This window comes from Gambusia affinis, linkage group LG15, assembly GCF_019740435.1.
Source record: "Gambusia affinis linkage group LG15, SWU_Gaff_1.0, whole genome shotgun sequence".
In the NCBI taxonomy this organism is placed as follows: domain Eukaryota; kingdom Metazoa; phylum Chordata; class Actinopteri; order Cyprinodontiformes; family Poeciliidae; genus Gambusia; species Gambusia affinis.
The window spans coordinates 17,495,605-17,518,554 of record NC_057882.1 but is presented as its reverse complement, the minus strand read 5'-3'; the positions used below and the strand labels follow the sequence as shown (position 1 = coordinate 17,518,554).

At 41.3% G+C, this 22,950-nt stretch overlaps 3 protein-coding genes across 7 annotated transcripts; 2 read left to right on the top strand and 1 right to left on the bottom strand.

The window, feature by feature from the left end:
- Positions 1 to 162: 162 nt before the first annotated feature.
- On the bottom strand, positions 163 to 16,866 carry ftr82 (finTRIM family, member 82). Its single transcript, XM_044140876.1, has 8 exons — positions 16,810 to 16,866; positions 5,219 to 5,837; positions 3,919 to 4,014; positions 3,599 to 3,832; positions 3,353 to 3,512; positions 3,216 to 3,272; positions 1,651 to 1,722; positions 163 to 1,558 (listed from the first exon to the last, which is right to left on the bottom strand). The coding sequence occupies exons 2-8, from the start codon at positions 5,807 to 5,809 to the stop codon at positions 1,035 to 1,037; spliced, it is 1,734 nt and encodes a 577-aa protein (XP_043996811.1). The 5' UTR covers positions 5,810 to 5,837; positions 16,810 to 16,866; the 3' UTR covers positions 163 to 1,034.
- On the top strand, positions 4,039 to 15,006 carry ftr83 (finTRIM family, member 83). 5 transcript variants are annotated; one of them, XM_044140874.1, is made up of 10 exons: positions 4,039 to 4,395; positions 4,752 to 4,866; positions 11,190 to 11,750; positions 12,108 to 12,203; positions 12,403 to 12,636; positions 12,721 to 12,880; positions 12,969 to 13,025; positions 13,325 to 13,393; positions 13,821 to 13,899; positions 14,183 to 14,316. In XM_044140874.1, the coding sequence occupies exons 1-9, from the start codon at positions 4,373 to 4,375 to the stop codon at positions 13,871 to 13,873; spliced, it is 1,368 nt and encodes a 455-aa protein (XP_043996809.1). In that variant the 5' UTR covers positions 4,039 to 4,372; the 3' UTR covers positions 13,874 to 13,899; positions 14,183 to 14,316. The 5 variants fall into 5 exon arrangements, with proteins under 5 accessions (XP_043996809.1, XP_043996806.1, XP_043996807.1 ...); XM_044140871.1 differs by lacking the exon at positions 13,821 to 13,899 and having other exon boundaries at positions 4,042 to 4,395; positions 14,183 to 15,006; XM_044140872.1 differs by lacking the exons at positions 4,039 to 4,395; positions 4,752 to 4,866; positions 13,821 to 13,899 and adding an exon at positions 6,600 to 6,644 and having other exon boundaries at positions 14,183 to 15,006.
- A 92-nt stretch (positions 16,867 to 16,958) lies between the features above and the next one.
- Positions 16,959 to 22,629, top strand: ruvbl2 (RuvB-like AAA ATPase 2). The gene is made up of 14 exons (XM_044140880.1): positions 16,959 to 17,012; positions 18,460 to 18,514; positions 18,604 to 18,659; positions 19,315 to 19,456; positions 19,583 to 19,712; positions 19,794 to 19,860; positions 20,297 to 20,403; positions 20,507 to 20,600; positions 20,981 to 21,199; positions 21,274 to 21,392; positions 21,495 to 21,614; positions 21,700 to 21,829; positions 21,928 to 22,042; positions 22,313 to 22,629. Exons 2-14 carry the CDS (start codon positions 18,460 to 18,462, stop codon positions 22,336 to 22,338), a joined length of 1,380 nt encoding a protein of 459 aa, XP_043996815.1. The 5' UTR covers positions 16,959 to 17,012; the 3' UTR covers positions 22,339 to 22,629.
- Positions 22,630 to 22,950: the final 321 nt, after the last annotated feature.

Sequence of the window (22,950 nt, the reverse complement as noted above, 5' to 3'; positions counted from 1 at the left end):
AGAAAAATTGGACAAAAAAAAAAAAATCTAACTTCTAAGCACATTTAAGTAAAATTACAAATTTAGATATTTTGCAAAATTCTAGAAGATACTCATTGTGTTTGAATCCATTTAATTTCTAGCATTGTATATAATATTTGACCTGGAATCACCAATAACGTATTATGTTTTTAGTTCCTCATTTAGAACCATCAATGGCTTTTTATTCTTTTTTTGTTACAAAACGTTTTCTTCATATCAATTATATAATTATGCTGGAAAACTTACACAAAATTAAATAGGAGTTAGTTCAAGTGAAAATAAACTTTCAGGGCTCTAAATTGATGCAAACGTTATCAAATAACAGGGAACAGCAAATGAAATGACGATGAAGCACTCTTCTGAATGTACTAAAAGCATAAAACCAAAACAACGTTTACTGTAGAATTCATACTTTTGAAAAGAGTAAACATCAACATATAAAAATAAGTCACACAATTATAAAATGTGACAGGTCTCACATAGGTTTCGATTAAACAGCTGGAGCTGATTACGGTGTAAATTATGTGTAATAGATGTGAGGGAGAAACTATTTGTGGATTGTGTGTAATAAATGTCACCTTTATAGTTATATTTACTTCGCACTAGCACATTGTAAAATTACATAGATATAAGCTGCTCCACATGTTGATTTTGCATTTCAATATTGATTCAGTAAACCATGTTTAAAAAGTGATTTAACAGCATAGTGTCAAATCTAATACACTAAGGGATGGTGTTAAATCATCCCTAAAAATATATATATTTTTTAAATGTGTATTTTAAAAAAAAATACGTAAAAAAACCAACTTATCTTTCTAACGTATTTAAAAAAATACGTTAAAAAAATCTGTTTAAAAAAAACCACACAAATCCTCCTTTAAACATAACTAGTAGAATTCCATTAATGTGGTTTTGCTATAATTATACATTCCTGTAAAAATACACACTTTGATGTTGTGTGGTATATAAAACAAAACGTGGATTTGTTCAGAGGGAGGCTCAGACATCAGAGTTCACTTGACGTTGCAGATCTTCACAGACGTTCCGACTCCGAAGCCCGGATAGACCGGCTCGACAAATGTGGCATGAAACCTGTGCAGGAGCGTCATGGAGCTGCTGCCTATGCTGTAAAACGCCAGCACCCCCGCCGTGTGGTCCAGGTACACACCTATCCTGGGTGAGTGCGGCCCGTTGACGGCTTTGTCCACCCGGTTGTGCCAGGCGGAGTATCCCGTGTCGGAGCAGAGGAGACTCCAGGACTTGTCGTTGTATCCCAGCAGGCACAGCGAGCCCTTGCCCTTCCGGCTGATGCTCCTGTAGGCCACGCCGATGGAGAACTCCCCGCTCCACTCGATTTCCCAATAGAAGCGACCGCCGGACAGGGCCTCGCGGCACAGCACCTGGGCGAAGCTGTCGAACCTCTCAGGGCTGTCGCTGTAGGGCTGCAGGTCTCTGGTGCGGATGACCTTTCTGCTGCCGTCGGAGATGTAAAGCTCTTTGTAGGCGGTGATGGGGTCCAGCTTCAGCTGGCAGAAGTCTGAATGAGGAAAACCGACATTTTCAACAGATTCCTCATTGGGATCAGACTGGCAGCATGATTCAGAAAAAAAAAATGTAGGAGGTTCTTACATTTGATAAAATCGGCTCTGGTCTTTGGCTCTGGAGGAGGAGTATTGTCCACTGTCATTTTCATTTCTTTACCTGAGGACCAAAAAACACTGGTGAGTCACTCTGAGCTGCACACACCTCTGATGCTTTGCTGATGTGATTTAATACTGATATTAACACTACAAGGTACCTCCATTTTACGCCATAGAGTGACGTGCATGTATCCACCCCTTAGTCAATACTTGTTGAACCATTGTTTGCTCTCAGTACAACTGGAGGTCTTTTGGGGTTATGTCTCTGCCAGCTTTGTATATAAAGTTAAAAATACCTGAATCTCAGTCAAATTGGATGGATAGCATCTGTAAGCATTTTTTGGTTTGGTAACAGATTATAAATTAGTTTTAAACCTCAATTTTGACTGGGTTTTCTCAAACATAGTTGATCCAGGGGTGCAATGATAAATTGACACAGATTTCCTTAATTTTGGAAGCTCAGCAGTTGGCTGATATTCACATGACAAACATGTAATCTGTCACATAAGATCTGAAAATCAGCCACTGTCGCCATTTGCTCTGTGTAGCTCAGTCTCCAGCCTTTTGCAACTTTTAAATCTCTAGTATGTGACTTTTTATATCTGTTTTTTATATATTTATTAAAACTGTCACTGTTGTGACATTAGAGTATGAGACAGATAATCAGTGAAAAAACTTAACTCCTCTGCCTTCTTCCAGTGCTCTCTACAGAAATACACAGCTTGGTTAGAAGCAACCAATCAGAGCCTTAATGCTGTAAACGATCCTTGTGCACACGCTGCTCACATCCTCCTTTTTGTTCTCTGCCATGCTACAGCTTCCTTCCAATAGCAGAACCTGGTCAGCATGGCCACTGATGATGGCAGATAAACTGTTTTCCTGAAATGGTAAGTTCTTGCTCCACCATTAGCACATTAAGCAGCACATACATGAGGTTGACTGACAGCACCAAGACGCTCCTCCTGACTCTGATTGGTTGTTTTTCACCAGGAGCGGTTCATTTCATCAGACAGCAATTGTAGCACTGGGAGGACGTGGAGGAGTTAATTTTTTTTTTACAGATTATCTGTCTCATATTCAATTTTCCTGGAGAATGAAGTAGTTCCCAGCATGCCGCTGCCACCACCATGTTTCATAGCAGGAACATTGTGTTGAGGCTACCTTAACCCCATCTGACCAGAGCACCTTCCTTTGCATACTTGCTGCCTCCTTGGCATGGCTTGTGGCAAATTGCAAAGACAACTTCTTATGGCTTTCCTTTGACAAAGGCTTTCTTTTTGCCACTCTTTCACGGAAGACCTGATTTGTGCATGACTAATGGCTGCCATGGCGACAACTGCTCCAACATGAGCTGAGGATCTCTGCATTGCAAATTGAAACACATGAAATCCGAGTGGATTTGTGATGTGTGAAATAGCTCAAATAGAGGGAATATTTTTTCAAAGCTTTTTTCCTATGTTCATATATGGAGCAGCAGTTGTACAGTTCACTTGCTATAGCTCAGAGATATGATAACATCAAACTAAATAATAATTAACCTATGATAGCGCTCACCTCTGCTTCTTCTGTCCAATGTCCGGCTCTCCGTCGTGTAGACTGGGACCTCATTCACTGTAAAAACACCACACTGGGTTTAAAAACACAGCTGTTTTCGAGTCTTTGTGTAAATGTTTCAGTCACTGAGATCCAACCTGTTTTGGAAATTTTGAGCAGCTCCTCCCTGCCGAATTCCTCGAGGCGCTCTTTTATCACCGCCACAGCCTTCCTGACGGAGGCAAAGGAGAAGTCGGGGTTGATGGTCACCTTGGGGATGAAGCCATCATCGGTCGGCGTGCACAGGTAGTTGAAGTTCTGACGGGAGGAGGCAAGCGAGAACGTCTCAATCAATTTGGCCAAAGATCTCAGTCGAAATCTGAGAAAAAAAAAGTGCGTCGCACCTGCAGAAAATGGATGTGGTCTTCGGTGCTGTAGAGCTGCTTGAGGCCGGTCTCCTTCTTCTTGAGCTCGTCGATCTCCTGCTCCAGTCGCTCGATCAAAGCTTCGGCCTGGTTGAAAGCCGCCTTCTCGTTGATGCCGATCAGCTTGGTCACCTCCGACCTCATCCTCTCGATGGACCGAATCATGTCCTCAAACATCTTCTGGCTCTCCACCATTGCTCTCTGGGCTGAGTTCTGTGAGGAAAAGATGTTTGCAGGTGAGATATGGTCCAAATTGTAAAGTATTGTTCAAAAATAAAAGAAGAAGAAGTACACGCTACCTTAAGTGAATCCACAGCAGTCTTGAGTTCCTCCAGCTCCTTTACCCTTTCCTGGCATTTTTGCTTAATCTCAGCTTGGGAAACACCCAACAGTTTCTGGAAAATAAAGGAGGATTACAAATTTATCCTCTACGCTACAGTTTTCCTCTATGCACTCACTCCCTCCCTGATAACTGCACAGTATTATCCTCCATTATTGCATCATGCAATGTTGCAATAAAGAACTCAAAACAAGTGATGTTAACTCAGATTAGGAGAAATATCAGGAGTTCTTGCAGTGCAGGGGATAAAGGCTGGATCAGGACTGGCATTCTTTCTCATCAGAGACTATATCTGGGGAGGCCCTTTGGCAGGCCAGACAAAACCTCACTCAAAGAAGCTTCTTAACGCGGCCCGCTTTTATCTCAGAGGGAGGAGAGGAAGGGGAAAAAAAGTCTGTGGAAGAATTCCAGTCATGTCAGGAATGCGAAACTACGGGTAAGGAGATGTTTCAAGGTGCACGGTGGTAGAATAGCAGGTTTCTAATTCAGATTTTACTCAAACCCGCCGGCCCCATTCTCTCCAAGATAAGCTTGAGGAATGTGGGGAATCTAGGAAGGGAGGGGGATAACATAAGAAGGTGGGGTGGGAGGGTGAGAATCAGGTTGTAAATCTTTGCATGAGGGAAGCCAGGCAGCCTGTGGTTTTAGATGTTGCAATTACTTCACTGTTGGCTAAATATACATTTCCCGCCTGCTATTAAACCTCTCCTAGTGTGTATCAGTCACACAGTGGAACATCTTCCCACTGCAGTATCTGCTGACAACTCTTATCTGCCCCACATTGTTTTACAGGCCGTGTCATCCCGTGAGTCATTGCGCTACTCAATGCCAAAGTGAGATTGAAGCGAGGTGTTGTCTGCCTTCACTGCCTGACATTCCAGTCCTGTCCCAGGCCCCACTCCCACAGGTGGGAACCGACTGCGCGAAAGGCAGTTTTTGTGTGTTTATCCCTGGATAGCAGCTTTTAGGAAGGTGTGTGAGTGTGTACGTGGGGTTGTGGTGAGAAGTTTAAGACACACCCCCGGGCTAATCAGAGAGCTGGGTTTGTTTTGGCGGCCCTGAATGCCAGCCAGGGAAGCTGATAGCATTGGTGAAATGGGTCAAAGTCCAAGCAGCAATCCCAGGATGTTGGGTGAAACAAAAAAAACATAATACCCTGCTTGCTTTCACTCACGTAAACACACAAAGTCTGACTTCATCAATCACCATGGAGCCGAACAGGACCACATCAAGCTTTCTACAAAAGCAGATCGTCCTACCTGCTTCTCGCCCCTCTCTGCATCGGCGGACACGATGTCGTGCCCTCTGTGTTCGCTGACGGTGCAGATGGCACAGATGCACATCTGGTCCGTCCGGCAGAAGAGCTCCAGGGACTTCTGGTGTTGCAGGCAGACCTTCCTGTCTAGGTTCCCCAGCTCGTCCACCAGCTTGTGCCTCTTGAACGTGGCCGACTCGTAGTGCGGTCTCAGGTGCTTCTCGCAGTACGACGCCAGGCAATTCAGGCACGACTTGACTGCCTTGAGTTTCTTCCCTGTGCAGAAGTCACAGGGCACGTCGTTGGTCCCCGCGTAGACATTCGCTTGCGACGCGCTCAAGTTGACGTTCAGGCCGCTCTTCTTGATCTTCTCGGCCACCATGGTGAGGGTGGCATTGGGTCGCAGCACGGGCCTCTGGGTGAACGTGATCTTGCACTGGGGACAGATGTAGATCCCGGTGTAGTCCGCTTCGTTCCAGTAGCCGTCGATGCAGTCCATGCAAAAGCTGTGGCCACAGGGGATGGCCACGGGGTCCCTGAGGAGACTCTGACACAGGGAGCAGCTGAAATAATCAGGAGACGTGTGGTCGGCCATTGTGACGGTGCTCCAAAGCCGGTCAGACCTGTAGAAAACAGACGGAGAGAGTGCCAGAAGTGGATAGAGAGTTTGCTGAGTGTGCGAGAGAGCCCGCCCTCTACGGTGTGGTACAGCCTGCCAGGGACAGGATCTACTTGTATTTCTAAATTCCAGAGGTTATTGATTGAAAGCAGGCGAGGCCCCTCCCCCCTTTGCCGTGAGTACATGGAGCCCTGCCCAGCTCAGATAAGAAAGTTGAGCAAGAAGCGAGTGAGAGGGGGGAACATAGTGGATATGAGAGTAATGGAAGGAGAATGAATGAAATGCGAAAAACTAAATCTGCCACATTTAGTCGGGGAGGGGAAGGAAAACGTTTCCTTTCTCCCAGCAGCTTCCTTTCTTCCTGAATTCCTCATGAGGCTCATCTGTGGCTGAGTTGCGCACACACGTCCCGGCAGCTGCATTTCCACCTATTGTTGTCACACAGAATCGACATTGTCTTACACCGGTTATAGTTCCACAAACATTAAAGCAGCCTGAGGTACTGTAGAAATTTCAGGGAGGAAGGTGGCTGGGGGGGAACAACCCATTAAACAAACAGAGACACTCAGAGCTCAAATGAACCAACAAGAATCTTTCAGAAAAATTATTGCTACTCTTGTTTTTTTTTGTTGTTTTTTTTAAATTCAGAGTTGCAATATTTACACAGCAACTGGTCTGACCTGTCTGGTTGTTCCGTGTTGTGTGCGTGTGTGTGTGTGTGGGTGCGTGTGTGTGTGTGTGTGTGTGTAGTACATGCTGGGCGGCAGAAAGAGAAACAGTTATGCTCGACGTTAACAATGGAAACACACAGGTCTGAATACACACACATCCAAACAACATTCCTGTCACATCCAGGTGTGTTGCAATAGTTTCTGTATTACGCTGCACGTTTCATTCAGGTTATGTCACATATCCTGCAGTTAAAAAAAAAATGTTCCTGTCACCTTGACTCACTTTTATTATTTAACACAAGATAGTGGAAAAGTCCACCATCCCTGATTTTGAGTTCGAGGTGTCTGATGACATTTCATTATATTTCACAAAAAGTTTAATCTATTAGCCTTCCCCTCATGCTGACATGTCATTCAGTGTTTACTCTCACATTATTAAAGCACAATAGAAACAAATTTAATTAGTTTTTTCTTTGTTTTTTTAAAGGTACATAAAATTTTCTCACTGACTCTGAGCGATCCAAAACTCTAATATGGGGTTAGCCAAGTAAAAATTACCTCACCATTCAAATTTTGCTTTATATCATCCACTTGGTAGTTTCACCTCTCCATATTTGGCCAGGTTTCTGATAAGCCAGTTTTCCTTCCTTCCTCACGAGGAAACCAAACGGTCTGTGCTCACAGATTGAACAGCCTATCTGTAGAGGGAACCGCCTGAGATCCACAGAAAAAGAAAGCGTGTTTAAAATAAATGTGCTCCCTTTAAAAACATGCAGCTGAAACAAAATGATTATGAAAAATGCACAAAACCTTTCTGACACTAGATGTGTCGTGTTTTAGGTCACAAAGAATTATTTCTACTGATTAAATGCTAGAATGATAAGATAATTTTTTAAGAGAAGATTTAAAACCTTTATTTAAATTCAGAAGTTTGCATTTTCTTTCTCCTTCTTACATGCCAGAAATGCCTTTGTATTGCATTACTTCTGTCAAACATTTTTGGTTTCCTTTCACAAGATCCTCACAATAGCTTGCAGGAATTGTTTTGGCCCATTCCTTCTGACAGAACCGGTGGAACTGGGTGAGGTTTGTAGTCCACCTCGTTCACGGATGCAGCTTTTCAGCTCTTCCCACAAATTTTCGAAGGGACTGTATTGACATTTCTGGGACATTTACATGCTGAGTATACTTGCACATAATTTTATGATCAGATGAACGCAGCACTTTCAACGAATTTCTACCAAACTTGTGGAGGTCCACAATTCTTATCTTAATATCTTTGTAGATTTATCTCTCAAATTTGTGTAGTGTTTTCAGGTGTTGCCTAAAAGTGTATTTAAAATGTATTTTTAGGCAACAAAAATGATCCTCTAACTCACTTACATGTTGTAAATTAGCCAAAATAAGCCATAAAATCCTGTTCTAAGAAGTTTCAAACTGTTTAGACTTCCGAACTCGAAGAAAGCAATAAAACATTGTCTCATTATTTTGCTATTTACTAAATAATTCTCGAAATAAATATATACAATATAAAGAATGTAGCCGCTCTTTGACAAAAGTAGAATACTCTTGCTTTTTTGTTGAAGGAAGCAGAAAGTTTCCAGTTAACTCGAGTTCAGTCCAAGGTCAGTGGTTTGGGCGTACGTCTTCTGCAGCAGAGCCAGTGCAGGGGAGGACAAATGGTGTTTGATCAAAGGGAAAGAAAGAAATACAATTTAGAAAAACTAAAAACAGATGGCACCCTTTTGGTTTTAGATACATATTTAAAAACTGAAAAGAATTCAGGCGAGGTCCTAATATGAGTGGGGAAACTGGACAGCACTTCCATATTATAAAAATTTATGGATTCTAATTTGGTCAGATATTCAGGGGCCAGAGTGAAAACTTCAAAGGAAGGCCACCGCTGAGCTTTTGTCCGAAAACAACTGCAGGGAAGTGTGTTCTGGGACACACCCATGTCAGCACAGAGAAGACCTTATGTAAGAAAGTCATTTGCTTCTTTTTTATCTCATAGAAACATTTTTCTCGTCTTAAAATATTTGTTTGATACGAAACAAATTCTGACTGAGACAAAATGTCCAAAAGATGAGATAAAATACTTCACATGGCTAAGACATCTCTCATGAAAGAAGCGCGGTGAGACTTTTTTTCCTCCCTTCTCTATAAAAAAATGCTCATTTTTTGAGAACAAAGTCCACATTTTGGTTGAAAATTGCTGAGCGAAGGACAAACTTCACATGTTTCACATGAAAACATTAGGTGTGAATATTTGGATCAGGGAGTGTCTTAGTGGGAAAAATAAAAAGAACATTTTGCTCAGAAACTCAGGGTCATCCAAACCAAATAAAGCTGCAGAACAATAACATCCTCCACTCCTACTGGCACTCCCTGACTGTGTGCAGCTGATCCATGTAAGATGTCAGAGCTAACTTATGTTAATGTCATGCACTGCAAGTTAATTTGCAATCAGCAAATTTAGCTAACCTAATTTACACATGAAATGCATGCAATTACAAAAGACTACTAACTGCTGCTATGAAGCCATTTAGTCTAAATTGTGTCATCAAGCCGCCTTGCAGAGCTAATACTATCAGGGATTAGTGATGTAAAACATAATCAGGTCAACTAATTAACATTCACAAATAACAGAATTAAATTTCATGAAAACAAATTAATGTTCACCATTAATCCCAATTATAGAGATGAATTCTCGGTGAAATAATAGGCTTTGTTTGGTTTTAGATGTCAGCTGCGGTTCCTGTTGTTTTTGACACACAACAGACCCTATATAATGCTTGGCACTCTGCTCAGGCCCTGCTGGCCCAAACACAATGGAATCTTTTAAGCAAGCTTTCCTGGCCCTCCTGTTATCTGGGCTATCAAGTGTAGTTGCATTCCTTGCTCCATCTCAACGGCACTGAAACTCCATCTTGGCTGGGAGGTGTGCTCACTCTGTGAGATGAATTATATGCACAGGAGTTTTTAACATACAGAAGCAGGTTTGTTTTTTTTAATTTGCTGATTTACAAGGCAGGATTTATTTATTTATTTTTTTCACTTATGTTGGATTTGAATTGCTTTCAAGCTAAAAAAAAATCGAGCTTAAAAGGTGAACAGTAGAAACCAGGAGGCTTCCTGTCAAGGGAAATCAGTACTGAAAGAGTTGATGATTAACTGGCTTCAGACGGGCTGAAGGTCAGCATCACACTGACTGAAGAAGACAACAGTACCTCCTAAAGGTATTCGTGTCAGTTGATACTAAAAGCTCGAATAAATTTTATCTGGGTTTTATGAGACAGATGAACATAAAGTAGCACATGTAGGGAGTGGAAGAAAAATGTGCCACAGGTTTTAAATGTTTTTGTAAATCAAAATCGGACTGGCTGGGCTTGCAAATGTATGAAGTGCATGCCAGGAATCCTGTATTATCTTCCATTAATTTCACAGATATGCACTCCTTTGTGGCAATCTATCACTCAAAATCCCCCCAAATACATAGAAGTTCAATGATAAAACATGACAAAATGTGCAGAAGTTCAAGCTTTAGTATACAGGCTAGTTGTGATTGTGCTACTATTGCTAACAGTTACAAAAAAACTCAATGTAACCATCCTCCAGTCCTAAAACGAAGTGGGATTTTCTGTTGATGTCCTCAGTAGCCACACAAATTGCAATTGACAATACCTTCAAACAGTGGAGCAACACCTTCACTAAATTATGCTAATGCTTTACTGGAATACAGATTGCCAGAAGTGCAAATGAATTGTTTATCACTAACTTTTAGTCATATTCAATTGGATTTCAAGGCCAAGGTTAGAGAGAAATCTCTCAGTCTGACATCAGGGGAACAGGTCATTTTTCAAATAAACTTACAAATCTAAATATTATTGTACTATCAAATTTAAAGTGGTACTAAATTGGTTGAGAAACAATGAGCTAAAGTCATTGATGTAGAGATTATTTATTGAAATTAGCCATATCATTAACAGGAGGAACTATTTCAGTGATCAGACATTGTAGTTTGTTTCTACTGTTGACACGGAGCTGTAAAAATCATCCAACAAAGAGCAGAAAATCTGCTCTCATAAAGAGATCATCTTGTTTGCACTCTGATTCCTGTAAATATAAGTGCATGACATGACAGCATTCATTCCAGGTACTGACCAACTGAAGTCTACTTCAGTGTAGACACACCTGTGGTTTTCTTAGTACTTTATCTCAGATACGTATAATGTTTGTTTTCTTCTTTTTGCTGATCTTTTTGTAACAAGAAAATTTGATAACATTTAATCAAATTCCAAATTTCTCACTCTGATTGCATTTCTTACTTTGTTAAAAATCCCTTAACCTAAGGTGGTCTAATTTTTGTAATAATAAATCATTGAAAGACTCAATTTTTTTGGTCCATGGCTCAAGAACAACAGTTGTATTTTTTAATCACACATTTCATTCATTCTCTCAGTACTCTGTAAGAGTCCGACACATTCACTTGTTCCTGTTTCTTACCCCGCCCATGTTTTACTGGTTTCGGCTTAACCAGTTTTGCCTCCCTCTGTTTAGTCTATAAAACTTGTGCTTGCACTACCTGTAGGATCACTTTGCCACTGTGCTGACACAAGTCAGCTTTTCTTTTCGTAGCATCTTCTCGGCTTAAGAAAGTTTCCTTTACCATGTCTTCTGATCAGGACAGCTGCTACCTCTGTAAGGAATATCTCAGGGATCCCGTGGCCATCCCGTGTGGCCACATCTTCTGCTCCATCTGCCTAAAGACCTACTGGGACCATGCAAACCACACTGGCTCATACCTCTGCCCTGAGTGCAGGGTGACTTACAACAAGAGGCCCACTCCGAGGCGCATGGGAGGCTCCCGGCACTCCACCATCCAACGCGACTCTGAGGCATTTCCTCCACCCCCTCCGTCCCCGGACTACAACTATGCCGGACCCCAGGATGTTGGCTGCGACATCTGCATCGGCAAAAAGCACAAAGCCATCAAGACCTGCCTGATGTGCCTGGCTTCCTACTGCGAGAAGCACCTTAAGCCCCACTTTGAGTCAGCCACTTTCAAAAGGCACAAACTGGTTGATGAAATTGGCCACCTAGACAGGCAGATTTGCCCACAGCATCAGAAAGGCTTGGAGCTGTTCTGCCGCACCGATCAGATGTGCATCTGTGTGCTGTGTACGGTGAAAGAGCATAAGGGTCATGACATGGTGTCAGCAGAGCAGGAAAGAACTGAAGAGCAGGTATGTAAACTATAAGTACAACTAATAAACATGCTGGTTGGAGATTGACTTTTTGATATCTTGATAATCCAACAATATACTCTGCTGAAAGACAACACATTTAATAATGTAGACTTGTGCAAATTTGGACAATAGCTCACTGTGTAATGCAAGGTTGAGCAGGATATGAATCAGATTTAATAGTCAGAAAAAAACAGCAAGACTCATGAATTGAAAATATCTATTGGTCACAAAGACAGTTTCCAGAATCAGCTCAGAGCCATACCCTGCAACATCAAGTCTAGCATTTGTGACTTAGCAGCTCATTTGTGACACTGTGCTCATAATTATTTCCAATTTCTCTTGTTTCAATTTTAGCAACGTCTAGGCGCCACCCAGGCTGAAATCCAGGAAAAGATTCATGACCGTCTCAAGCAGATGGAGGAGCTGAAACAAGCTGTGGACTCACTCAAGGTTCCTAACCCCCATCACCTATCAGACAGATAAGACCAGACTAACCACTAAACATTGACGGGAACATTGAGTCAGCCACCCCTGACAGCATTCCATCTAAAAAGAGTGATGACAGCATCTTTAAGCCTACTGTGGGGAAAAAAAATTATGTGGCAACCGCTTGATTTATATGACAAACCCCTCCTGTCTCCCGCTGTAGAACTCGGCCCAGAGAGCGCTCCAGGAATGCGAGAAGATGTTTAGTGACATGATGCGCTCCATCGAGAGGATGCAACAGGAGATGACCAAGCTGATATCATCAAACAAGAGAGCTGCACTCAACAATGCAGAGGGCCACATGGAGCGTTTGACTCACGAAATTGCCGACTTGAAGAAGAGAGACACTCATATCACCCAACTGTCCCGCACTGAGGACCACATCCACTTCATCCAGGTAGAAAACAAGAACACCAAAGAAATACTTAAACCACCCCTAACCCTAGTTGATGTCAAAAGAGATGCTGATTTTGGTTTGTAGAGTTACCACATGCTGCTAGCCCAGACGGACGCTGAGGAGTTGCCTTCAGTCTCCGTAAATCCCTACTTCACCTTTGGCTCTGTGACCAAAGCTGTCTCCGAGATGAAGCAGCACCTGAATGAATTCAGCAACGACGAGCTGGTGAAGGTCGCCAAAACAGGTCAGATAGAGTCAAATCCTCTAAGTTTCACTCAACAGTCCTGCCTAACTCAACCCTAAGCCTAACTTCTTATTCTTTTCATTTACAGTGAACAAAATGACCTTCTGTCAGCTGGATGAGCCCAAAAAGAAACACTCAATTAAAAGTGAGTCAACAAAATGTTCTATCTGATGTAGTGCGTTGATAAAATTTACGGATGACCCATTAACCAGATGATATACTACGAACTGACCCTATTTGAAAGTCAAACCTTCCTGGCTCTTTTCTGTCCTGTTTGTTTGCACATCATTTTAATCAGAGGCCATTCTTGGGCCACTCAGTTGCAGCCTGGTTAAATGTTTAACCCTGCTGAGGACCGTCAAGCATTTGGTGCTGAACCAGAGACAGAAATGACCTCGACTAAGTGAGATGTTTTCTGATCCTTTTCTACACGTGCTTCAACAGGTGAAGAGGCCGTGATGTACAAGGCCATACCCGTCCAGGAACCTCAGTACAGGGACGACTTCTTGAGATGTGAGTCTCTGTTTCTGCTGTGACACGCTTCGCTGCTTCCTCTCATTCTGCTCAGCCCAGTGCATGAGGCAAATCAGATGCTAATAATGTCTCTCTGTCAGACCCTGTGGCTGACCACAAAATCTGATTATCAGAAACAACTGCAAGTCCAACAGTGGTGACAGAGACTGGGGCAGATTCCTTGCAAATATTTTTTGCATGCTGGTACTGTAGGAGGTTTGTGATTTTCACCTCTCAGTTTGAGAGCCCCTCCCTGTACCACACTGATTCTTTTGATCGAAGTTATAAGCTTGGGTAAACCAGCTGTTTTAAGACTGACTTGGAGACTCACAGTTCCTTGGCCTCTGATCTCTTAGATGGTCTTCTTTTAGTGAACCTCTGTTTGTGATCAATCTCACAAACAGTTTCACTACTTCTGGCATTCCAGATCAAAGGCCGGACCGATCTAGGCGAGGCCACCGGGTGTCCCACCAACTGTGACCTGCAGAGGTGGAGGTACACAGCAGGCAGGTGACATCTTACCACTGGGATTTTTCTGTTTTTGTGTGTGTTCAGCCAGAGGGTCTCCTGCTTTTTGCCCCTGCAAAGCATGCTCTTGCAGAAGTTAGTTAAACATCTAATAGGTGAAAATGCTAATTAGATTCTGCTAACCTCTGGGACATTATAGTTAGCGGTACACTGGTGAAGGGTTCCTCACTTTACTTTGGTTTGCTCATTTATATTTAACCCCAAGGAATTTAAGTTAAATGATTTCTTTTACCGAGTGAATGTTTGTTTTTCATCATTTAGATGCTTGCCAGCTCACTCTGGACCCAAACACAGCCTACAGACAGCTCTACTTGTCTCGAGGGAATAAAAAGGCCGCGCTCAAGAGAGATCCCCAAGATTACGGAGACAACCCCTCCAGGTTTGACTCCTTGCCCCAGGTCCTCTGCAAGGAGAACCTCGCTGGAGGCGCCTACTACTGGGAGGTAGACTGGAGGGGTGAGGGCACAGCCATCGGAGTCACCTACAAAGGCATCAAGAGGGCGGGCTATGGAGACAGCTGCCGCATCGGCTACAACCGCAAGTCATGGAGCCTGTTCTGCTCCGATTCCAGCTACTCGGCTCGCCACAGCAAGGACCAGACAGAGATAAACGCGCCTTACTCCTCCCGCATCGGGGTCTTCCTGGACTACGATGGGGGCACTCTCTCATTCTACACCGTAGGGGACACCATGTCCCTCCTCCACCGCTTCAAGGCCTCCTTCAGCGAGCCTGTCTATCCAGGGTTTTGGGTTTGGTACGATTCTGCAATCACCCTCGTCCAGCTGTGATTTAATAAAAATCCGTCCAACAATCACTGAATAATCATCTGTTATTACTTTTTATACATATGTGTGTATTTTACAAATATATATTTCCTTTTTTTACATTGAGAATGTGTGTTGATCAAAGGGAAGCTGTTATGATGGATGTGATTTTATTTTATTTTTTTACTTATAATGAACAAATGTTAGGGGGAAAGCACTTACAGAGTAACTCCAAATATATACAGTCCTTGACTGACGTATGCTATGATAATTTCATATTAAACTTAATTTTATCAATAAACATTTGATTTAACACATAAAGGTGTGATGTCATTGCCTCAATTTTATACTCCGTGGCTTTGGTAGGATAACTACTGTAAAAACTGCCAAAACTGTAGTTCCTCAGCTTCTGAAGGCTGCTTTCTTGTCCAGTAAGATGGCAAACCACACACAGCATGTCTTAATATTAAATATTTACTTGGAACTATAACTACAAACAAAAACTTTATCATCTACTTTATTGTTAAGAAGATTAACAATAAAACAAACACTTTTGTAGACTCACTGAATGTGTATAACAAGTTTCTGTCTGGTTGGCAGTGTTGGTTTTGTTTCCCTTTAAGAGGTTTGTTGAGAACTGTACAGAAACAGGTGATGAGTAACCGAAAAGCTCTAAAAGGAACGCATGACTTACATCTATTTCTCTCCTGCTTTTTAAGATAGCAGGATTGTTTAACGAGAGATCTAGCAATCTCTTGTTAAATTAGTATTTCACATCTATTTTTCATGTGAAGTTCTGCATCCTCTTGGCATCATACTAAAAACAAGTAATTGTGGAATTCTGCAAGCTGAGCCTTAAGGGAGTGACTTTGAAAACATTGTAGGAAGGATATGAAAAACTGCTCTAGATTTTAGTCCGGATATGAAGTTTGCTTTAATGTTGCATTCTCAATTTATCTGCTTTCTTAAATTAAGGTTTTCCACATTTTTGTGAGGGATGAAATGTTGGCTTAAATGTTACACAACAGAGATATGTACACATAAAAAACAGTCAGGACTTCTGAACCCCAGCTGACATATTTTGTAAGATTTGTAGTTGTACCATAGCTGTTTCATTTTTTATGTGAAGGACTAAACAGCGATCTATGACATACTTAAAGCTTTACATATTGTTTAATAACCTACTCCCACTCCAAACTCTCCCACAATTGTATCCCTGACCAGTATGCTTGGAGGCATACAAGTGGATTCTGTTTAGCAGTTAAGAGACTTCTGAAAGCAATCGGTAGCACACAATGCCACACTTTTCAGATTTTTTGTGGCAAAAAAATTGTAAAACAATATATCTTTTTCTTTTCACTTCAAAGTTGTGTTGGCCTATTACATAAAATTCTTCCCCCAAAACCTTTAAGTTTGTGGATGACGTACTTACTATCTTTGAGAGGCAGGATCTATTCATATGCATTTAACCCTTGAGTCTTGCAACCTCTGGTGGAGACATGTGTACAGCACTGCATGCAGTGTTTTACTTTTCCATCAGACTGTTGGGATCTACTCAAGATTCTCTGGACAAAAGTAAAGCACAGCAAAAGTGCCGCGACAGACTTCCTTCCTGTACCATGTAATCACCCCACCCGCCTGGTCTCCACACCGAAATATTTGTTTTCTAATATCCATGGCTGGGTGGTAGAGGGGAACGTGTAATCTCCATTACATAATCAGATTAAAAACAAATAACTTTAACCACTCCGGATAATAACATAGAAAATGTGGAATTATAGTGTAGCTACATTATATGGCAAAACAAAACTAAAATCTGGTTAGATTTTAAAGGAAAAGCAACATTAACTGTTTGATATGGGTTTTGACACTTCTATATATTTGATGTTATACAAAGAATTGTTAAACAAATCAAAAATAAATTAACGCAACCAGCCTTGAGCGGTAGGAAACTGATGCTTAAAAGCTTAATACATTATGAGCGGAAGAGTTTGTTTTTATTAAATAAGTCTCGAGGTGAAGAGAAATATTTTAAATATGGAATTCCGGTTATAATGGTCCGAGTCCAATTCATATTTCACTGAGTTATTTATGCATAAGAATAAAAATATGTAGAGCACCTACCTTAAAAAGAAGTTTTTGGTAGAATAAGTGCGTTGTTCTCAGTTTCCCTTCTTGTATTTCTCACCACGTCCGTCTGTAGAGAGGGCAAAGCTGAAAAACGTATAGGAACTGAAAATCAACATTTGTTTCCTTCCGGACACATTAAGGCGGACTATCTTCAGAAAAAGCGCCGCTGCATTCTCACGTTTAGTGTGGTTGTGGAGGTGAGTGCACACGTTTTACTGCTAACCGGTAGAATATCTTGTCTTATCATTTTACTGTTTTATACATTAATATAGTTGCATGTGTACAGAAAGTGAAAGATTTGTTGCGAGGGCCTGCGTGGGGTCCTTATTTTACTACGTTGTGACTCTTCACTTTTATAGAAAGCTATGAATGGAGTAAGCTAATTCGCTAGCATAACATTAGCTACCGTTAGCATCGCGTGTATTTATTGCAGTCCCAAATACCCATCTGAAGAGTTAACGTAGCTCTTCAGTACGTCTTTAGGATTTAACCAGTTTTATTGCTCCGCCAACTTTCAATTGTGTATCCCTCAAAAACAAAAAGATTAAATAAAATGTTTCCTTTTTGCTTACGGGTTGAGACTCTTGCAGCATGAGTAACAACTGTCACTATGACAACCAACTAAACACCACAAACCTTTCTAACGTATTCTAGAATATTTAACATCTTCCTCTCTCTTTTTTTTTTGATAATTTAATATTTATATTGTGACATGTTGTGATTTTAATGATTATTGTGGCTTGCTAGTGAGTAAGCGAGCTTGCGAGTTGAATAGCAATCTTTATTTCTTCTATTCTATTATACTTTGTCTAGAAAAATAACAACCGTCACCACAAAGCCAGAAGTAAAAATTCATTTCAAATTCAAAAGTACTTTATTCATCTCAAAGATCAATTCAGTGTTGCAACTGGTATCATCCAAGTATCTTTAAAGAGTTGTGGGTGGTGAAGGAAAGATCTCCAGTAGCAGTCAGTCTTGCAGTGAAGAAGTCTCTGACTGAAGACTCTTGCTGTGGGACAGTCTAGAATAGAGGCTGTCACAGCATACTAACAGCTCAATGACCAGACAGCAAAGACCACATCCCACAGCAGCATGTCCTGGATGACACAGTCAGCTGTTGGCAAGCGCTGCTAATCCACCTTGTCGCTATGGTTATTGTGGAATTGCCAGTGAAGGATTTATCAATGCTTATGTGTTGGAATGACCCAAGTAAAATCTGGATCTAAATCCAATGGATAATCTGCAACAAAACTTGGAAATTGATGTTCACCGACATCCAAATTGGCTTAATTCAAGCTTTTTTGTGAAGAAACAATTAATGAAAAAAGTCTGTTTAGTTGCTATTAGAATTAAATGTGCTTATTCCTGTCCAGATATTGGTAACAATCTTTTTTAAAGTAACTGTACTTTATTAAATTCTTTATAACTAACTACTGTAAACTGTGATTATTATAGGCTCTCTGGCTGGTAAAGATTATTGTATGGTAAACTTTATATAAAATACCAACCGTCCCCTCTAAATGGCTTCATATTTTTTTAAATTTAGGACAAAGTGATTATCACTCTACTGGTCTAAATGGGATTAATTTAAACTTTGCTATATTTAATCTTTTTCCCAATTTTTTTTTTTTTCCACTGTTGCAGATGGCGGCTACAAAAGTTCCAGAGGTTCGTGACATCACACGAATTGAGAGAATCGGTAGGAATCCAGATTTAGTTTGCACTCTTAATCTAATCTACCCTTCCAAGTGTAGCTGACGCCTTCTCTCTCATCACCATGTGTACTAGGGGCTCATTCTCACATCCGCGGCCTTGGACTGGATGATGCTTTGGAGCCAAGACAGGTAGGACAGGGCCTTGAGTTTTGGATTGGTTGGACTTTCTCTTTGAACTGTGAAGGGAGGAGCTGTTTTATTTTTTTCTTCTTTACGTGATGATTATTAGAAAAACTATTTTCATGTGTTCCTTTTCATAGGCTCTGATTGGTTAAGATTGTTTTCTGCTGTTGAGGCAGCTGCTCCTAATCAAATTCTCTGCTTTAAGCTGCTTTATTGTAGTTGATCATTTAGTTTTTTGTAGTAAAGTTAGACAAAACTTTTTGCCTGTGGTCCCTTAGGTATTGCATTTGTTCATATAATCACTAATTACTTTAAGGGTTCCTGTGGATCCTTAAAATATCTTAATTGAGTTTATGGATCTAAAAATATAGAAAAGCATTATTTGGTATTAAAATGTCTTAAATCTGTCTTTTAAAATTTGTTTCAAAATTTGAAACATTAACACTGGAACCAGAAAAAATCCCGAAATTGTTGCTAACTTTAGGTTTTTTTTGTGTGCGTGTGTATTAGTGTCTTAAAATTTAAGTGACATTAAAAAAGTCTAAAGTCCTGAATTTAGCTTTACTTAAGCTGTAGGAACCCTGACTTTGCCAGTGGTACAGGAGTGTTTTGAAATATGCTGAGTTTGTAGTGAAGGTGACCCGTTCTTGTTCACCTGCAGGTGTCGCAGGGACTGGTCGGCCAGCTGGCCGCCCGTCGTGCAGCAGGGGTCATCCTGGAGATGATTAAAGACGGCCACATTGCTGGCAGGGCGGTACTGATCGCCGGCCAACCTGGCACAGGAAAAACTGCCATCGCTATGGGTATGAAGTCCACTGGCAGCTTTCCAGCACACAGCATCTTCCTTTAGAGAAAGTGGTATTTTCCTCTTGCATTGATGTAATTTGGTTAATTTTTGTTCTATATCGACTGTATTTGTCCTCCTGAAGGAATAGCACAGTCGCTGGGGGCCGACACGCCCTTCACAGCTCTGGCCGGGAGTGAGATCTTCTCCCTGGAAATGAGCAAGACGGAGGCACTGAGCCAAGCTTTTAGAAAGGCAATCGGAGTGAGAATCAAGTGAGGGAATCACTACAATAACAGATCTGTGAGCAGTAATGTTTCTGAATGAAATGAATAAGCACAGTTGTTTATCAACAGGGAGGAGACGGAGATCATTGAAGGAGAGGTGGTGGAGATCCAGATTGATAGACCCGCCACTGGAACGGTGAGCTGATTTTTAATTACTTTATAAATCCGTGGATTTATAAAGTTCTGTGAAATTCCATAATAAAATACGGTGCGTGCACCGTATTTTATTATGGAATTTCACAGAATTAGTTGGTATTGGTGAGAAGGAAAGAATACACAGTCGTTTCTGTAGTGTTATCAGCTTCAGTACCTGAAGTTACCTGGTTTGGCAGGTAACAGCTCCGCCTGTCAAAGACAGAACAGACTGGTTAGCAAGGGAAGAATATGGTTAACACTGAAAAAAACAGAATTCAAAAAAATGAAAATGGAAAAAGTAGAATTTTATTAAAAACAAAACCTTAATTTGCAAAATAATAGAATGGATTTCATATTTGTGACGTTAGAAGGTGTGTATGATGTGTTTAAGGATGATTAAAAACCTTAATGACTGAAGATTGACATGTTTTGATCAGGGTGCAAAAGTGGGCAAGCTGACGCTAAAGACTACTGAAATGGAGACTATATATGATCTGGGCAACAAGATGATTGACAGTCTAAGCAAAGAGAAAGTACAAGCCGGGTAAGTTTCTATTTTAAATTTTCTTTTGTCCATGATTCTAATATAACACATACTCATCTAAAACATACAAACGTTCTGTGTTTCTGTTCCCCTCTCTTCCTAGAGATGTCATCACCATTGACAAAGCCACTGGCAAGATCACCAAGTTGGGACGCTCTTTCACTAGAGCCAGAGACTACGATGCTATGGGAGCTCAGGTATGCTCCACTAAAGTCTTTGTAAGGCAAGAGTTTGATGCATGCAAACATTTTCATTGCGTTGTGTGACTAGGGGAGGTTGGCACTTAGCTGTTCAGATAGCCCTGCAAGCTAGCTAGCTTTTTTTAGTTTTTGGGACAACATTCGTTTTTGCCACTGACCCTCTTCTGTTGCCAAGCCACACAAGTTAGCAGGATCCTCCAACTTTCCCCTACATTTATAGTTTTTTCGGTCTTAAATTTCATTCAAGCTGGCATTAAAACTTGTCTTAAAAGTCTTAAATTTGGCCTTGTGTGCAGATACCCTGATAAAGGTATCTCCTAAATTGTCAGTTCTACAAATGTTGGGATATAAAAGTAAGGTTTTTTTTTTTTTCGTAGACAAAGTTTGTCCAGTGTCCCGAGGGAGAGCTGCAGAAGAGGAAGGAGGTGGTGCACACAGTGTCGCTCCACGAGATCGACGTCATCAATAGCCGCACGCAAGGCTTCCTGGCTCTCTTCTCCGGAGACACGGGAGAGATCAAGTCCGAGGTCCGCGAGCAGATCAACGCCAAAGTGTGTGAGTGGAGGGAAGAGGGAAAGGCGGAGATTATTCCCGGGGTAAGTGTGTCCCTTGAATGTTCTTCCTCAGCTTACGCTTAATGTAGTTAAGCTAAATGTCCCCGTCTGTTCAGGTGTTGTTTATCGATGAAGTTCACATGCTGGACATGGAGTGCTTCTCCTTCCTGAACCGTGCACTAGAGAGTGACCTGTCCCCAGTTCTCATCATGGCGACCAACAGAGGCATCACTCGGTACTGTTAACACAAACCCAAGGCAAAATGAAAAGAAACAAAATGCGTCCCTCTAAAGTTTATGAAAAAGTGAACCTACACTCACTTTTAACCTTCACGCAGAATCCGTGGAACAAACTACCAGAGCCCTCATGGCATCCCCATCGATCTCCTGGACCGTCTGCTCATCATCGCCACCTCACCTTACACAGAAAAAGAAACAAGGCAGATCCTAAAGATCCGGTGAGGGTTGTTCACCCGGCCATCCACTCGCAGAAATTGTTTCAATAAGAATCCGACGTAGAACTCGAGTGTTTTACGTTTTCAGGTGCGAAGAAGAGGATGTGGAGCTGAGCGAGGAGGCCCACACGGTCCTCACTCGGATCGGCATGGAGACGTCGCTGCGCTACGCCATCCAGCTGATCAGCACGGCCGGGCTGGTGTGTCGTAAACGCAAGGTAGGCTCAGCGGAAGCAAGAGGAAATAATCCTCATCTGTTTGTGTGGCTAAATTAAATATGGGCTCTTTGGCCATGACCGCCTCTTGTTTTCCTCAGGGGACGGAGGTCCAGGTGGAGGACATCAAGAGGGTTTACTCGCTATTCCTGGATGAGGCCAGGTCCTCCCAGTACATGAAGGAGTACCAGGATTCCTTCCTCTTCAATGAAACGCGTGAGTCTGTTTGTGTGGGAGCTCCATCAGTACACCACATCTTCAGATTAAAGCGTTGATACAAGGCATGGTTTTTGTTTTTCACACTATAAGATATCAGTGGAATAGCTGTTACCTTCTTGAAGAAATTTGACTCTTCTTTATTATGAGTCAAAAGATCTCTGATGAAATGAGTTCAGCCCTTTTGCTCTGCTAATAATGTCTTGTTGCAAATTCAAACTTTACTTCTGACAGGTGAATTTGTGATATTCTTTCTGTTTTCTCATTTAGAAACGGCTACCATGGATACGTCATAATGGAGACTGCCGCAAAGTGTTTCTTGTTTTTACCCGTTATCCACAGTTAGTCTGGTTGAATTGTATTGTTTCTACTACAAAAACGGGAAATTAATCTGTGAATTTTCTCAATTTTGCTTAAATGTTGCAGCTGTCGGAGATGGAATTCATGTGAAAATTTGGCTAAAAAAGTTGGCCTTATTTTAAATGATCTACTTAATTAATGCCTTGTTCCTTAGATATTCATTCATTTTATGTTTGTTTTGTGAATCCTGTCTTTTTTTGACAAAAAATTAAAACAAACTTTTATAATCAGTGTTTCTCATTTCTGTCTTAAATGGTAGAAAGCAGAGATTGCATTATTATATCAAAAATATATCTTGGATTTGCAAATAAACAATTGTGGGATATTGAAATCCTCTTCACAAAAAACTATATCAATGCTTTGAATTTTAGAAGTTAAAAAAGTACTTAAAGGTAGCACATTGTGTGATAATACTGCAAATTACACCCCTGTTTAATTGTTTTTTGTGTCTGACAAAGAATGGGGTTAGATTTATATAGTATTAAACCAATACACCTTATCTTCAAACTACAACATTGCTATAAATCCATTTAACTGAAAGTATTAAC

Bases quoted from the DNA above. Each gene is read 5' to 3' on its own strand.
- ftr83 (XM_044140871.1), top strand. From the start codon at position 4,373: ATGTCAGGAATGCGAAACTACGG. The intron at 12,637-12,720 runs GTAGAAAACAAG...TTTGGTTTGTAG, and splicing joins ACCACATCCACTTCATCCAG to AGTTACCACATGCTGCTAGC. The intron at 13,394-14,182 runs GTGAGTCTCTGT...TTCATCATTTAG, and splicing joins CAGGGACGACTTCTTGAGAT to ATGCTTGCCAGCTCACTCTG.
- ruvbl2 (XM_044140880.1), top strand. From the start codon at position 18,460: ATGGCGGCTACAAAAGTTCCAGAGGTTCGTGACATCACACGAATTGAG. The intron at 21,393-21,494 runs GTACTGTTAACA...ACCTTCACGCAG, and splicing joins ACCAACAGAGGCATCACTCG to AATCCGTGGAACAAACTACC. The intron at 21,830-21,927 runs GTAGGCTCAGCG...TGTTTTCCTCAG, and splicing joins TGGTGTGTCGTAAACGCAAG to GGGACGGAGGTCCAGGTGGA.
- ftr82 (XM_044140876.1), bottom strand. From the start codon at position 5,809: ATGGCCGACCACACGTCTCCTGATTATTTCAGCTGCTCCCTGTGTCAG. The intron at 3,833-3,918 runs GTAGCGTGTACT...TTTTCCTCACAG, and splicing joins CTGCTGTGGATTCACTTAAG to AACTCAGCCCAGAGAGCAAT. The intron at 3,513-3,598 runs GTGCGACGCACT...TCCTCCCGTCAG, and splicing joins ACCACATCCATTTTCTGCAG to AACTTCAACTACCTGTGCAC.